This window comes from Mus caroli, unplaced genomic scaffold, assembly GCF_978045245.1.
Source record: "Mus caroli unplaced genomic scaffold, Mus_caroli_1 scaffold_17, whole genome shotgun sequence".
In the NCBI taxonomy this organism is placed as follows: Eukaryota; Metazoa; Chordata; class Mammalia; order Rodentia; family Muridae; genus Mus; species Mus caroli.
In genome coordinates, this window is record NW_028227272.1 from 23,965,286 (window position 1) to 23,980,286 (window position 15,001).

General features: G+C 39.1%; 1 protein-coding gene across 2 annotated transcripts in view; it reads right to left on the reverse strand.

The window, feature by feature from the left end:
• Window positions 1-614: 614 nt before the first annotated feature.
• The window catches only part of Gmnc (geminin coiled-coil domain containing), a 34,999-nt gene continuing 20,612 nt past the window's right edge, over window positions 615-15,001 (reverse strand). The window contains exons 1-5 of one of the 2 annotated variants that reach the window (XM_021185617.2): window positions 10,018-10,261; window positions 7,764-7,938; window positions 6,069-6,157; window positions 5,109-5,225; window positions 615-3,061 (exon numbers count right to left, since the gene is read on the reverse strand). In XM_021185617.2, coding sequence (XP_021041276.1) covers window positions 2,444-3,061; window positions 5,109-5,225; window positions 6,069-6,157; window positions 7,764-7,938; window positions 10,018-10,020 — 1,002 coding nt within the window. In that variant the 5' untranslated portion in view covers window positions 10,021-10,261 and the 3' untranslated portion in view covers window positions 615-2,443. Of the gene's footprint in view, window positions 3,062-5,108; window positions 5,226-6,068; window positions 6,158-7,763; window positions 7,939-10,017; window positions 10,262-15,001 lie in introns of those variants that run through there. The other variant, XM_085832199.1, reaches the window with a different exon arrangement.

Consider the following 15,001-nt stretch of genomic DNA (forward strand, 5'->3'; position numbering starts at 1 on the left):
CCTTTAAAGTCAGAACATGTACTCACATAATAAAATTTCAAATTTCTTACACAGCAACAAAATGATATATATAGATATATATGTGTTATCAGAAATTTGAAGATATAATTGCAAAAATATGTGGTAATTCCTTTGTTACCACCTTTCATATTATAAGTCTAAACAAGTTATCAATGGGATCTAACTTCTATACACCGGGATGAGACCAAGTTCATTTGAAATGATCTCAAAGGTTGTGTTATGATGTAGCTGTTCTTTGTGCCCAATGCACAGGACTCAACTTGAGTATTTCTTCTTGGCATACATCACACAATACAGTGCTTAAACAATGCAACATAGATATCTTTTAGTTAATTTGGTTTTCTGTTTATTTGACTTTCAAAATAATTGCACGGTTTCCTCAATTCCTAGCAGAGTAACAGACAATAAATTCGAATGTTCACTTTCTTTTTTTTTTTTTTTTTTGGTTTTTCGAGACAGGGTTTCTCTGTATAGCTCTGGCTGTCCTGGAACTCACTTTGTAGACCAGGCTGGCCTCGAACTCAGAAATCCGCCTGCCTCTGCCTCCCGAGTGCTGGGATTAAAGGCGTGCGCCACCACGCCCGGCTGAATGTTCACTTTCTTATTCCAAAATGAGATTGATGTCACCCACCAGGGACGTGGATACTAAAATGTAAAAGGCATTCCTCTGAAAAGAAAGTTTTTAATAGTTCTATTGTTCCATAAGTTATGAAAACACCCCAGCGAGTATCAGTGCCTTCAATGATAGTAAATAAAACTGATTGGCAATAGAAATTACAACACAGATTCTTTGATTTTTGTGATCAAACTGAAACAGAGAACAAAGAACAACAATCAAAAGAATGTCCTTCTTACAAAATCCTACAGACGGTACACATTTCAGACATGTTTTCTGTGAAGTGACAGGTTGAGAAGGCATGGGGAAGAGAGATATAGCAATGGACTGTATGCAGACAATATGGATGTGTGTCCATGATACATGCTTAATTCTCACAAGTTCAGGGTGCAAAGGAAACAAACATGCGGGAACATTTCTTTAATCTAGAAAGGGATGAATCCTTGATGTCAGGATTTGCATTCAAGCTATGCACAGCTTGAAAATTAATTGGTAGATGCAAATGACTTTCCACTAGGCTACACTAACACACAAAACTGGCTTATCCTGAAGAATATCATGGTGAGAAGAGAATTGTGATGATTATATATAGATATTATATATAAGCAATATGTATATAGCTTATATTCATTTTTCTTGTTTTGGTTGTATATAAGTTTCACCCTACATAATATCTGCATCACTTATCAAAGTTAAAAGGAAGAATAGAATGGGATGTCATTTTGGACTAAAGCAAATGCAACCCACACTCCACTCAGAATGCTAGTGGTTTCCTAGCCTAACGCCTATATTCTAGAGTCAGAAAAACTGAACCTTCACACAAATGACATAGCTTTGAGAAGGTTAACTTGTGCACTTGTGTAGGTCTTGGGACATATGTTATCTTACCTTGTATGACATGGATACTAAGTATTCTATACATGTTTTAATGGAATGCAGAATGGAGGATGAACAAGGATAAGACAATGTCAAAACTAAGCAAGACTTCAGTTCCAGTGAAATGGATGTCAGCTTGGTGTAGTCCAGAAAACCTTTCCTTTTCTTTATTTTAATTCAAGTCCCTCAAAAAATGTTGCATGATAGTGCTCAAAGAAACAATGTCAGGTACCAATAGAGATTACTGTAACACATGACACATTACAATAGATAAAAGTAGTTCTTTTGACTGCTATAGTTTGTCATTGGTATTGCTTATAGGTGAGGTTAGCTTTGTTTAAGAGATACTTTGACAACATTACCATGGGACATTTAATTATTTGAACATTCATGGAAGCATGAACAGAATGTTACTTATATTGACCCTGCGTCTTCAGTAGTGCTAAAGGGCAGAAGCCCCATCTGTGGATATCCAGTAGCAAGTATGTGAAATAGAATTGGGACTCATTCTAAGGGTCATCTTCAGACACAGACACAAAGACAAGCAGAGGAGGAATAGAAGCCATGTTTAGACAATCTGATGGAAAATGATATGCTGTTAAACAGTCCATAACTCAAAAAGGACAGTTTTGTCTTGAAAAACTATACAGGAAATTAGAAAATATATTTACAGGCCTCAGACAATGAGAGAAAGCCAATGGCAGGTATGAACCTGTAAACACGTCAAGAATGAATAAAGGAAGAACAGATCCCTATCAGTGTGGTTTATTGACAACGATACCCTGCAAGTTTATGTGTGTAACCTAAAGGAACACTGGCAGTAGCAGGAGGCAGGCGAGAGCTGCTGTGTTATCAATGGTCAAGTCCACATGCAAGAGGTCTTTACAGACAGAAGTCCTGGCAGTATTCTGTGATAGAAGAAAGGAGTCACTAGGTCTGCTTAGGAACCCAGGTAAATTTCCAACCTCCTTCCTCATCTCGACGCACAAAGGCTTGTCCCTGGTGGAAGGAGTGAGTTTTCACATTACAGTGAGGGCTCAAAGATGTGGAAAAGGCCACCTCTGTCTTGTTGGGTGACACATCTGCAGTGTGGTAAGGAAGAGTCTGCACCTTCACTGGAGGATTAGAAAGCCTAGGAAAACTGTGACAATCTTCCTGGTGGATGGAGGTGGTATGTGAGCCATGTGTTCCCTGACCTACATAGTTGAAGTGGAGATCTCTGGGGACATTTGCATAGCCATTTGCATCATGTACAAACTGAGAGGAAACACTGGGAACTGCTCTGGGATGAGAGGCGGTGGCACTGTAGTTAGCTGGTAGAGTGTCATCAATGGTGTTGAGGTCTTTTAACCCAAGGGTTTGAAGAACCCAGGGGTCCACATGGGGCCCAGGTTGTTCCTCACGGTTAGAAAACTCTGAGGAGAGGTTTCTCTTGGCAGTTTTGAACTGGGGAATCTCAGCAGGGGACTGTCTGTGTTCTTTGGATTTCCTCTTCTCTTTTCTGAGTTTTCCAAACACTTTGGAAAACTCATCTGATGACAGCAACTTCTGGAAAAGCAATATTTGAAAACTATACTTCCTTCAGATATTTAGTGTTTGCACAATTGCTTAGGAAAAAAAAAAGGCTAAATGTCTTGTGTTTTCCCACACAAGTAAAACTAATCAATTAGTTACTGTTTGCTGCATAAACATTCTTAATAAGTTGTTACTTTAATTCACATTCTTTACTCATTTTTAAAAGTTGAAGGAAGCAGATGACATCTGTAAGGTTTCAACTAAGAGAAAGAAAAGCTGAAGTCAATAGCAGGTGTCACTTATAAAACATATTTGTAAGTAAATAAAATAGGACCGTCATTTATAAACAATAGATTACATGTGTTTTTGTCATTGTGTGCAGATGCTATTAAAGTCATTAGTAAATAAAGCAAGACATAGTCATGAGAGAGATTGGGGCTCCTTAGCCTAGATTTAAACCTCATTCATCGGAGTCCAGACAGAACCTCTGATTTAAACACTATAAACAACCTCTTACTTTTATTATATTCACTTTCAAAACAATCCTATGTGATGTGTTCCATTATTCTAAATTTAGAAACCTCATATCAAGAGAGTTAAAAATAATATCACTTTAATGATTTTATAAAATGCTTTTTATAGATTAGTAACCAGTGTATTTTATAGTAGCAACTTTTAAAAAAATGTGTTTTAGTCAAAGCTCACTAGATTGCAAAGGAATCAAATTTAGTGACTCTTTGAACTGAAAACAACAAGTGGTAGCATCAGATCTAGATTAATGTCATCGTTTGTGTATAAATAAGATTAAACTGATGATAGACACAGAAATGTGAGCGAGGGCAAATGCAAACTGAAATGTAAAATGGGAGGAAAAACATAAAGCTTACAGGTGAGCTATTTATCATTGAGTTAAAGCAGTTCACTTAGAAGTGCAAGAAAAATGGGGAGAAAGATAGAATGCTTGCATATCCCTATTCACAAGTGAAGTGTGTGTGTGTGTGTGTGTGTGTGTGTGTGTGTGTGTGTGTGTGTATGTGTGTGTGGGGGGCACACAGTTTGAGTTCCATGTCTTTCTCTACAACTTTTCACCTTATTTTTTCAGGCAGAGTCCCTTACAGATCTTTCAAGTCTAGCTGACCAGTGGGATGCAAGCATCTACTCAGGTTCCCTGTAATCTACTGGAATTGCAGGTGCATACTGCAGGCTTTTAATGGGAACTCTTCAGGATCCAAATTCACTTCTTTATGGATGCATGAAAATGCTTTACTTAATTAACCATCTCCACAAAGCCTAGAGAGAATTCCATCAGGGCACTTAGTCCATCCATTTACAAATTAAGATAACAAAGGCCCTGTACTGGTTTGAATAGGAATGGTCCATAAGTCTCATGGATTTGAATGGGTGGCCTATAGGGAGTGGTATTATTAGGAAGTAGGGATAGTCTTGTTGGAGGAAGAGTGTCACTGTGGGAGTGGGCTTTGAGGTCTCTGATCTTGAGCAGGGCCTATTGTGGCAATCTCTTCCTGATGCCTTGAAATGCAGGTGTAGAATTCTCAGCTACCTCTCTAGCACCATGTCTGCCTATGTACTGCCATACTCCTCTTCATGATGATAATGCATTAATCCTCTGAACTGTAAGGCAGCTCGAGTTAAATGTTTTTTCTTATAAAAATTGCCATGGTCATGGTGTCTCTTCATAGCAATAAAACCCTAACTAAGACAGGCCCTAAGGAAGAACTTTAGCTAACATCTTAGAACTACTAATATTTTTTTCCCATTTGATTTCTACTCAAATATTCCACACTTTATGAACACTATAGTCATCAAGTCCTCTGATTAACTTTAGTCTTTAAAGAACTTCCTTAGTCACATCTAGCTAAAATTTGAAACTAGAAACTTCTGAGAAATGGTATACAAAAATCCTGTTGAAGCCATCTGAATCAGGAAGGATAATGATTCTATTAAGTCCCATGAAGACGCCTTGTTCAAGCAAACTTCATGTTCTCAGTCATGGGATGTTATGCAGTGATTTCCTCTGTCAACTCACTGACTTGAACTTGTAGAACAGATAATTACATACCTTGGCCTTCTCTTCCAGACGTTTAACCAAAGTAGAATTCAGGTATTGTCTGAGGTGATTATTCTCTTCATGTAGCCTAGCAAGTTCTTCCTCCTTCTGCAGTAGAGTATCCTGGAGCTGCAGGAAGCACACAAAGGTGGGGGGTGCTCCCCTGTATTGGTTTTGTAACCTAATAATAATGCACTGCTCCCCAACCTTCTTAAACTTGATTATTCTTGTTTGTTTTATGAACATAATTTCAAAAAGCCCTAGTCCTCAGAGTCCTAAATTAAATCCACACTCCCTACCACCTGATTGTTCAGTTTTGCGCACCTCGTATTCCATTCATTACAAAGTATTTAAAGAGATCAGATGACTCTCAAAACTGTAACCACAGGGAATCAGGTGGGTATGGAGGAAAGTGAGCCACACGGAACTGTTTAAACAGAGGAAGGATAGCTAGAAGGTTTGACTGAACTCTTTCCTTGCACGTTCATGAAAATAAAAACAAGAGATGTGACTTTGCTTCCTCTGGGGTCAAACTGGTCTGCCTGTGTGTCCAATAAATAAGACTGCTCTCCAGGAGGAGCCATAAATGAAACCTGGAGAAGGAGTGATCTTTGGATAAAGGTTGTCATCATCCCTCCTCTCGAAGATGAGCTATGTTTACGGTTGAAAACACTACTGTATTCTGTCTGTGCTCTTGGCAGCAGCCCAGAGAGTAGGGCTGCAGAAATATTCCACAGCTAATGAAAAAAATAAATGGTGAATTGAGAGGTCAGTCACAGGTTTTCTTGGAGCCACTGTTTCTGTGTTTGTTCATCTAACCGGTATGTCTTTGGACACACAACACTGAGCCCCTGGGATTATAAAAAGAGAAACAATGTAAAACTAAAAATCAATATGATTAAAGGGGAGACTCAGGAAAGAAGGGACTTTATGGAACTGGATAGTCTCAATATTCTTGATACTTTTCCATACCTGTTTATTTCTGTAGAGCTGAGATGAGAGCTGAGCCTCTTCCCATGAACATGAGTCCAGAACAGGGAAACTTAACTCAGAGGGCGATTCTATGTGAAAATTAAAAAAAAAAAAAAAAAAAGAATGAAAAAGATAGAGCTGTGTGATTAAAACTCAACAAATGACTTCAAATGTTTAATAGACTTTGTTACTTCTCTTTTACATAGGAAAACAAATTATTTAAAGATTTCAGAGGAAGTGAGGAAATACTTATGTAGTACCTACAAAGGTGGCTAAAGGGATGCCCTCTGAGAGAGCTGAGCATCTCCTTGAATGGATATGTACCTTCTTGTTGGCTAAATGAATAGAGGCTATCTCTACCACATAAGAATATTGACTGACCCTGCTTTCCACTAGGCACAATACTGTGATTCTACTACCCGTTTCTAGTGTTTATATTTTCTGATTTTTAGCATTTGATAGTGCTATGTTAGGCTTCCTGATCAACTCCTATATTGTGAAGCTGCTTTTTCCCCTCACTCAGCTTACTTGTGAAATCTGAAAGGGCAGAATTTTTTGAGAATTTTATGCCATGGTATGATAACATTTTCCAGCATCTGTTTATTTATTAGTGCTAGACATTAAAACCAGGACCTTGTATATGCTGGAGAGGCCCTCCATGGCTCAGCCAAGTCCCCAACTCTTGTTGCCATTGACCTCAGTGATATACTTCTTTCTCTGAAGAATTTCATGGAGATTTTACTGCCATATCATACATGATCTATTTTAAGTGTTTATATCTGTATATTTTAGTGCTTTTTTTTCCCAAAACGGTTTTATGTTTTTTATAATTTACAGCAATTATAATCAGCAATCAAAACTGTTTCTGACTCATTCTTAATCTTGTTCTGGGCTGGACTTTAAATGTTGTTGTTGAAACATTTAGTACAAAATCACAATGATGAGCAAGAAAATCAAAATAAAACCTGGGTTCCCATCCTGAGACACTCCTGCTTTTGCTTATAGCAAAAAGACAAGACTGAACAACTTCCTCCATGGCATATGTGTTGGGTTTTGCTTCAGCATCTAGTCATAAACACTCCAGTCTCCAAATACCTTGGAGCAGGTGAATACAGGGGTCTTTGATTTCCCAGTGCCTGCGAGTTTTTACAGAAATCACACATTAAAATAGAAACTTCTTTAATATGCATAAGCTCCAGCCCAATGTTCTCTTTATAATTTCCATCAACATTGGACATCTTTCTAAAGCTGAAGTGTATATGTGAAAGGGAAATGGTTGATTTCCATGGATGTAATACTGTCCTCAGAATTTGTGCTATGAAATAAACATTGTTACTCAGTCTTGGTTTTCTCTCAAGGTCACAGGGAATCTAACCAAATTACAAAATAAATGCTCCACCTGATACATTGACTCCAAAAATGTGCTTTTTTATGAAACTTTGTTATAGACCCCAAAGTTACTCCAGGAATCAGAAATCTCTAAGAATTGTACAATGTAGAAAATAACATATTTGCTAACACACAAGAGGAAGGGTTTCATTTTTACTAGTTGATGAGTACAGAACACCCAGGTTTATCCTACAAACTGTAGTAGTTTGGGGGCTTACTTGAATTTTCTACAATATCTCCTTTTCTGTAAGAGGTTCTGCTGTGAAAAGGCCCATTCTCCCAGAGAAGCAGAGGAGTAGAACTTACCCAGCACTTGTGGTGCTTGCTGGAGCTCAGTGTCGTCCAGGAGACCAGCAGCCCAGAAAGAGACCCAAGTCTCCTTGGAAACGTCAACACCAGATTCTGAGGTTGTAGTGGAATACGGGCAATTATAACTCTGGCCTCCTACAAAATACTGATCTTGGCAAGGCAGAATGGTGTTCTGTGAAATTCAGTATCATAGGGGTGTGAGAGAAGGCATGATGGCAGGTGGAGAGGGAGAAAGTAGGAGAAATAGAGAGAGATTATATGTGGGGAAGCAAATAAACAATGAAGGTGATAACTACAGGTCCAGATACATATCTGAATGGTTTGGTTATAATTGCTAAAAAGAAGTAGGCTCTTTGAGTTACCCTGTACTACCTAAGGCCTTTTCACAAAATAAGTAGTATTGGATGGGCCAGGTTAGTAAACATCAGAAGAATATTTCCTACTGTAGCACTCAGTTCAACTATAAGCTACTCAGATATTAAATAAAAAGAATTAGGCTTCATGATTCAAAAATATAAGAACTATCTGTTACTCTGTAGGAGACATCTTGATTATGTTTCTCATAGCCTTGAGAGATAAAGATCACAGACTGCAATGTGTTAAGTGAACAGTTCTACATGGCATCATATCAACAAACCTTCTAAACTGGGAATCTGAATCAGGTGTGTGCCTTATACTGTAGGAAAACCAATTCAAGCTTATCCCCGACTAGCTTACAAATAAATGAAGATTCAGACTATGGTTATTTTATTTGGCTTTGACAATTACTCGGGTTAACCCCGAGTCTACCTTTCTAACCATTGACCTGGCTACCTCCCCAGTACTATACCCCAAATACTTGCTGTTTCTCCTGCCCACCTGCTCATCTCCTATCTCGGTGGCTGCCTCCTCTTCTCCCATTCTTTTTTTCCTTCTCCTCCTCAGTTCTCCTCTCTCCTCTTCTAGACTCTCCAGTCCCAACCAGGTAACTCAAAACCCTCCAGTAATTGGCTGTAGTCAATTTTATGTAACCAATTGTTTTAAATTAAGGAGCAAGTTTGCACAACAAAAGCTTATAATTTACTCCTAGGGCTAGAGCTTCTGGTACAGAATTTAGCATTACAATACCTAGCAACAAACCAAACCTCAACATTATGGTTGGATGGTATATATGTGAATGGATATACATATATAGGTATATATGTATACAGAGGTGATCATATACATTTTGCCCCCAGGTCCAGTCACTGGAGCCTAGCATCACTCCATAGAAGCAGTCAAAGGCTGAGAATAAAGGCAGTGGGCTCTAGTTCCCTCAATCAGTAAAGCTTAGTACCCTTTCCAAGTTCTCTTGCCACCAGTAGCTGCCTGGCATGCTTTCTCCACCTTGTTCTGATTCAGTGAACACCTTCCTGCCCCACTGCACTCATGCCTCAAACCTCAGATATGGCCTTTCCAAATGTCCAGGCAGGGCAGGTAGGCTGCCTGCTAGCTTAAGTTGCCCAACATCCCAGTCTTAATTATGTGTCAATGTTTAATCAGGTAAAAGACATCTGTGGCAACAGAGTCCAGGTTGGAACAAATTCTTTTTAAACACTATAAGTCTGTGGCTGCCATGAAGACTTTCATGGACATAACTTAAATAAAGAAACCAGAAGAGAAGACAGAAAAGAGGGAGAAGAAAGGAGGTGAAGGAGGGGAGAGGAGGAAGAGGAGGAGGAGAAGGAGGAGGACAATAAGAATAAAAGAACAGATTTATTATTATTGAGTCACTAGAGTAATACTTGGGCCCTGCTCCCAGCAAGTGAACGTTTGGAGTACAGCCTGGACAGCAGTTGCCTAAAGAAATTCGGCCAAAAGTTTATCAAGTGCTATTTTCCATTTTTCTAAAAGTATATTTGTAGACTCTTTTCGGAGGTTATTAATGGAATCAGAGCTAAGCTATTATGCAATTGACACCCGAGAGGAAAACAAACCCCAAACACTCCTAAGTAGTTTAAATCTAAGTGTTTGCAAATATGTGCATCATCTGGAGGAACAGGTGGAAGGAAAGAAAGCCTGTGCAGGGTGAGGGCAAACGGGTGGGGTGGGGTGGCAAATGTGCAGAGAAAGGGAACAGAGAATAAAAAGGGGTGCGGGGCAGCAGACTTTGCCTATTTTAGTTGTTAAGTACAAGGACATCTCCTAAGGAGTATATTTTAAATGCAGTTTAATGTCTTCCAGGGCCCCCAGGTCCTGGCAGCAGACCAGTAAAGGCCAGCTCCTCACTTACCATATTGCAGAAGAAAGCGCTGCAGAAACTAGGCCCACTCAGCTTTTTCTTAAAGCCAGACTTAACTTTAAATGGGACTTCAGGGAGGAGCAAGGAGGCGAGTTCTAATCCGCTGGAGCTGCCAGCGACGCGCGCGCGAGGCTCCTGGCTCTTGCTGCTCTCTGATTTAGTAGGAGGCTGTCAAACAGGTGACGTACGTGCCTAGGGAGCCGCCCAGCCTAAACCACGGACACTTCAGAGACACCAGCACTGGCACCTGAGATATGCGCGTCGCCTTGCAGGTGAGGAGGCAGGATCCAAAGCCGCGCCGGATCAAAGCCTGTGCCTGTGAGAGCTGAGTCTACAGAGTCTACCTGGCGCGGTGGCAGCGGGCGATGGGGACTTGGCTGCCCTGCTCCCTCTGTGCCACGCGCCCAGCAGCCGGCAGGGCGGGGCCGGGCAGGGCGGCCAGCCAGCCCCCGGAGGCATCTGAAGGCCAAATTTTGGTCTCTGCGCAGAGCTAAAGAAGCCCATCCAAGGGACCCTAGTTTGAGCAGCACTCTGTGCATTCCCTGGTCACAGGATAACTAGTGATGGTAACTTAATAGCGGCGACTTGATTTTTTTTTTTTTTTTTTTTTTTTTATTTAGTGAAAGAACACAGTTCTTGAAAGGTTTAAATGTGAGGAGAAAGTGTATAAAATCCAGAGTGTACATTTTCCAAGACATGTACCATGGACAATTGCCTGCACACAAGTACTCAATAAAATTTGTTCAAACAATGAATTAATGTTTATATTTAAGAATCTAAAGTGCTTTTCGCTGAGTCGGGCTGATGCACACCACAATTATATAAAATGAGAAATTACGATTAAGAAAAATAATGTCTGTCAATACTTCATAGCATTATTTTATTTCTCTATCTTTTATTTTATCTTCACAGGTATCTCTATGATGTTCAAGTATTGATGACAGAGAAGCAATGCCTTCCTTCAACAAACCCCAGTAGCCAACTCTCACTTATGCTGACCATTTAAAGGCTAGAAAGCAGTAGATGAATGGGATCCAGCTCCTGCAAGCCTGGGAATATCCCCAGAATTCTCTAAGCCTGCCCCAGACACCTGCACAACCCTGTCTATTACTGTTCAAGTCAGTACACAAGGTGTGGAGTGTGGCGAGTATCCACCAACCGATGAACACATGAAGAAAGTGTTTAAACCAGGGAGTTTGATTCAGCTATAAAGAATGACATTATGCCTTTTGCAGAAAAAAATGGTAGTCTTGGATATCATAATGCTGAGTAAAATAAGTCAGACTCAGCAATAGCTTATTTATCGTTTTATATGAAGAGTCTCTATTTAAAGTACATGTATATGCATGTGAGTGTGTGTGTGTGTGTGTGTTTTAAATAGAAAGGGTACTACTATTTTACCACTTGTTAAGAGGAAAAGGACCAGAGGGTGCACGGGATAAGAGATGGTAGTGGATATAAATATGAGCAAAGTCCATGATGTGTATTCATGACAAGATTATGAGGAAGCCTGTTATTTGTACAAGGAATAAATGCTGATAAAAAATAGCTAAAGATTTTGACAGTCAACATAGAAGCCACGTTCTACTATTCTCTCAGTGTAAAAGAAAATGAACACTGTTCGCATAATAGGTGAGTATCACACTTGCGTTTTGGAGTTCAGGCTAAAGCAGCCGAGCTTCATTCTACCTATCACAAGAACGTTATACTCAGTGCTCTCACTTCTACCCATAAATGTGTGTATAACTACCACAGTTACAACAGATTTTCATTTCTTTCAAATTCATAGGTTGAAGTTCTAGTGCCAGTGTTAATTGTATTTAAATAAAGATTACTTCAAGAACTAGGTTTAAATGTGTTCCTAAGAGTAAACCTTATTTCTGGTGGTTTTATCAGAAGGCAGTCACACAAACATAAGGTCATAGGAGGAAGGTGAGAAGTCATCTGTCTGCGAGACAAGAAGGGAAAGCTCAGAAAAGGCCAAGTGCCCAGCAGAAACCTTGATTGGGCTTCTAACCTCTGAGACTGAGGCTAGGCCTATGACATAATTGATAGGTAGCCCTGGCAGACTAATATGTACAGGACACAGAAACTGAAAACCAGAATTTGAGTCCTGCTTAAATATAGTTTTTAGAGAATAATTTGACATTTTTTTAATTGTCTTCTTCCTTTGTCATGAATAGAATTTAGAAAAATTATGACGTGACTAAGGGCTCAGAACCCCAAGATCAAGAAAGATATAGAGGAGGGAGTTGAGAATGTGCCAGACTCATTGACATCCTTTTTCCTGTTCTGATAATACATATTTGGTATTTGTAAAATTTAAAGAACAAGACTACATGTGAAAATCGCTGCATGGGAAATTGAAGATCTGGACCACTCCATGCCAACCCATTCTAGTGTGTTCTAAGACTCAGCAGAGCAATATACATTTATGCATCATCAATGTCAGAACTCTCTCTATAAGTAGTACTATAAAAGTTCCTCTTATTTAATCAGGAAAAGGGAAATTAATGAGCATTAGCAAATATGATTCATATTTGAAGTCTCTTGTAAGCATTTTGGTCTTGTTCAAGTCAAACAGCTGTTCACGCGTTCCTCCTGTAAACACCTAAGGTCTTTAACAAAACCAGGTTAGCTTTCTGATGAGCAGCAGAGGCAGAGAGAGGAGGGCTGAGGAGCCTTGCCTTGGGAAGCTGTCACAGATGAGAAGCATGAGAAGCGTAAGCCTTTGCAATGACACAAAGCAGGGCAATGAGCAAATGTAGCATGATAAAAAGAAAAGAAAAGGCCACCAGCTTTGCATTAAAATACATGTGGACTCCTAGTCCTGGTATTTTTTAGATGAACTGTGTGGGTTGCTAGATCAAGGTCTCTAAGTTCTCATAACCCATTTGATGAACTAGAAGCAAAATGCTTACAAGAGACTTCAAATATGAATCATATTTGCTAATGCTCATTAATTTCCCTTTTCCTGATTAAATAAGAGGAACTTTTATAGTATTACTTATAGGGAGAGTTCTGACATTGATGATGCATAAATGTCTATTGCTCTGCTGCGTCTGTTAACTTTCCTAAAGGGCATGTTGGATTTGCAAACTGGGTATTTTTTGAGGGTTAGATGTAAGTTCTAAAATTCTTTACTACATTTTTAGCACATACATGCTTTGCACATCAACTACTTTAGCACAGTAGAGATGGGTGAGCACATGGTGATATACAATCACAGAACACTGGAGACCTCTTCACAATTGAGTGCAGATCAGATCATACGTTCTTGGTGAAATAATTACACAGTGGAACTGTGCATGGTGGTCCAAACACTTAACCCTAGCACGTGGGAGACAGAAGCAGGCAGATTTCTGAAATCTAGGCCAGTCTGGTCAACAAAGTCAATTCGGGATAACCAAGGCTGTCACACAGAGAAACCATGTCTCAAAAAGCCAAAGGAGAAAAAAAAAAGACCTACAAAGTAAAACAAACCAAATCTTAAACCAAAATCTGAAAACCAAAAATCAGAAATTAAAAACCAACAAGAAAAATAAAACCAGAAAACCTACAATGGCAACACTTCAAATCCTTGAACTCTGGCTATGCCCATTATTTTCTTAAGATTTACTGCTGCAGCATGAGCTTGATTATTATTTACAAACAAAACAACAAGAACAAGAACCAATACTGGAGAAAAGAAGCAAAAGTGTGAAGTCCTTTGCTACATCTATCTATGTGTATAAGATAAAAGCCCATGATTCTTCGTGATGCATATCAACCCATGCAAAATCTTTTTTTTTTTTTTATGTAAGCAATGAGATCAGTTAAAACCTTCCTTTGTATTGTGATAGAAGAGGTGGGTGTTGAAGAGGAGGCTAATAACAGTTCAGTTGTTGAATCAGGGTAAAAATATAGCAAAATGGGAGGTAATTTGACCTGCACAAGAACCAAGTCTGCAGACAGCGAAAGGTAGAGTGTGATCAGAGGTGAGGCAAGGATATAAATAGACAGGCATATGGAATGGTCTTTCATTTCACCCCTGGAGAATGCTTTCTTCGATTTGCCCATTAGTGGATTCAGTAGCTAGCATATATAATAAAGAAGAATCATTTTTCTTTGTAAACACAGCTCCTTCCCATAGTATAGACAGCCGAGTCTCCAAGTAACAGAAGTATCATGTTTCTCCCATCTCCTACAGGTTGAGTTTTGTTACATGTGGAAAAATTTCAATGCAACTTTTGCATTGACTTTTGCGATTCTTTAGTATATTTGGAGAGACGTTACACATTCAGTTTATGAGATACAGTTTTAACTTTACTCATCCAAAAACATATGTGGGAGTAGGAATTTTATTATGGACAGAGACTTACCTGTTATTCACCACTTGGATGTCATTGGAGATTTCTCATGGATAGGATATATAGTACACATTTTAAAGTCATAAAAATCGTTTCTACAGAAACAGGATGTGTGAAAGATAGTCAACATTTAATTCTGAGGACAGAATTAACACAGTTGAGAAGAGCGTTGTGCTTATTAGCTAGAAAAGAGAAATGCCTTGCATGAGGTCAGAAGTGAAATGTGGCAAAATGCAAAAGGATGTTTCTGTGTGAAATGTGTGTGTTTGTGTGTGTGTGTGTGTGTGTGGTTATGTCAGCCAGAATTTCTTTAATAGATTTATATCTACTACTATTTATTGACTCATAAATGATTGCTGATAATTCAGTTTTACTTGATGTATTTTGTTAAGGCAAATGACATAGCACCGTCACGTTGCAAAATCAGAAGGTTATCATGAAAAGGGCTTATCTTCTCAATATCATCTCTATAGTGTGCATATGTGAGATTGTTTTCAAATGGACACAGGCCTGTATTCATTATTCAGGAAATCTTTTCTGTTCTTGGGAGCCTTGCTCTCTGCCTTTTGTCATCATTTAGTGTTTCAGCATAGTATTTGGATCCAGGTAGACTGAAGCAGCTTCAC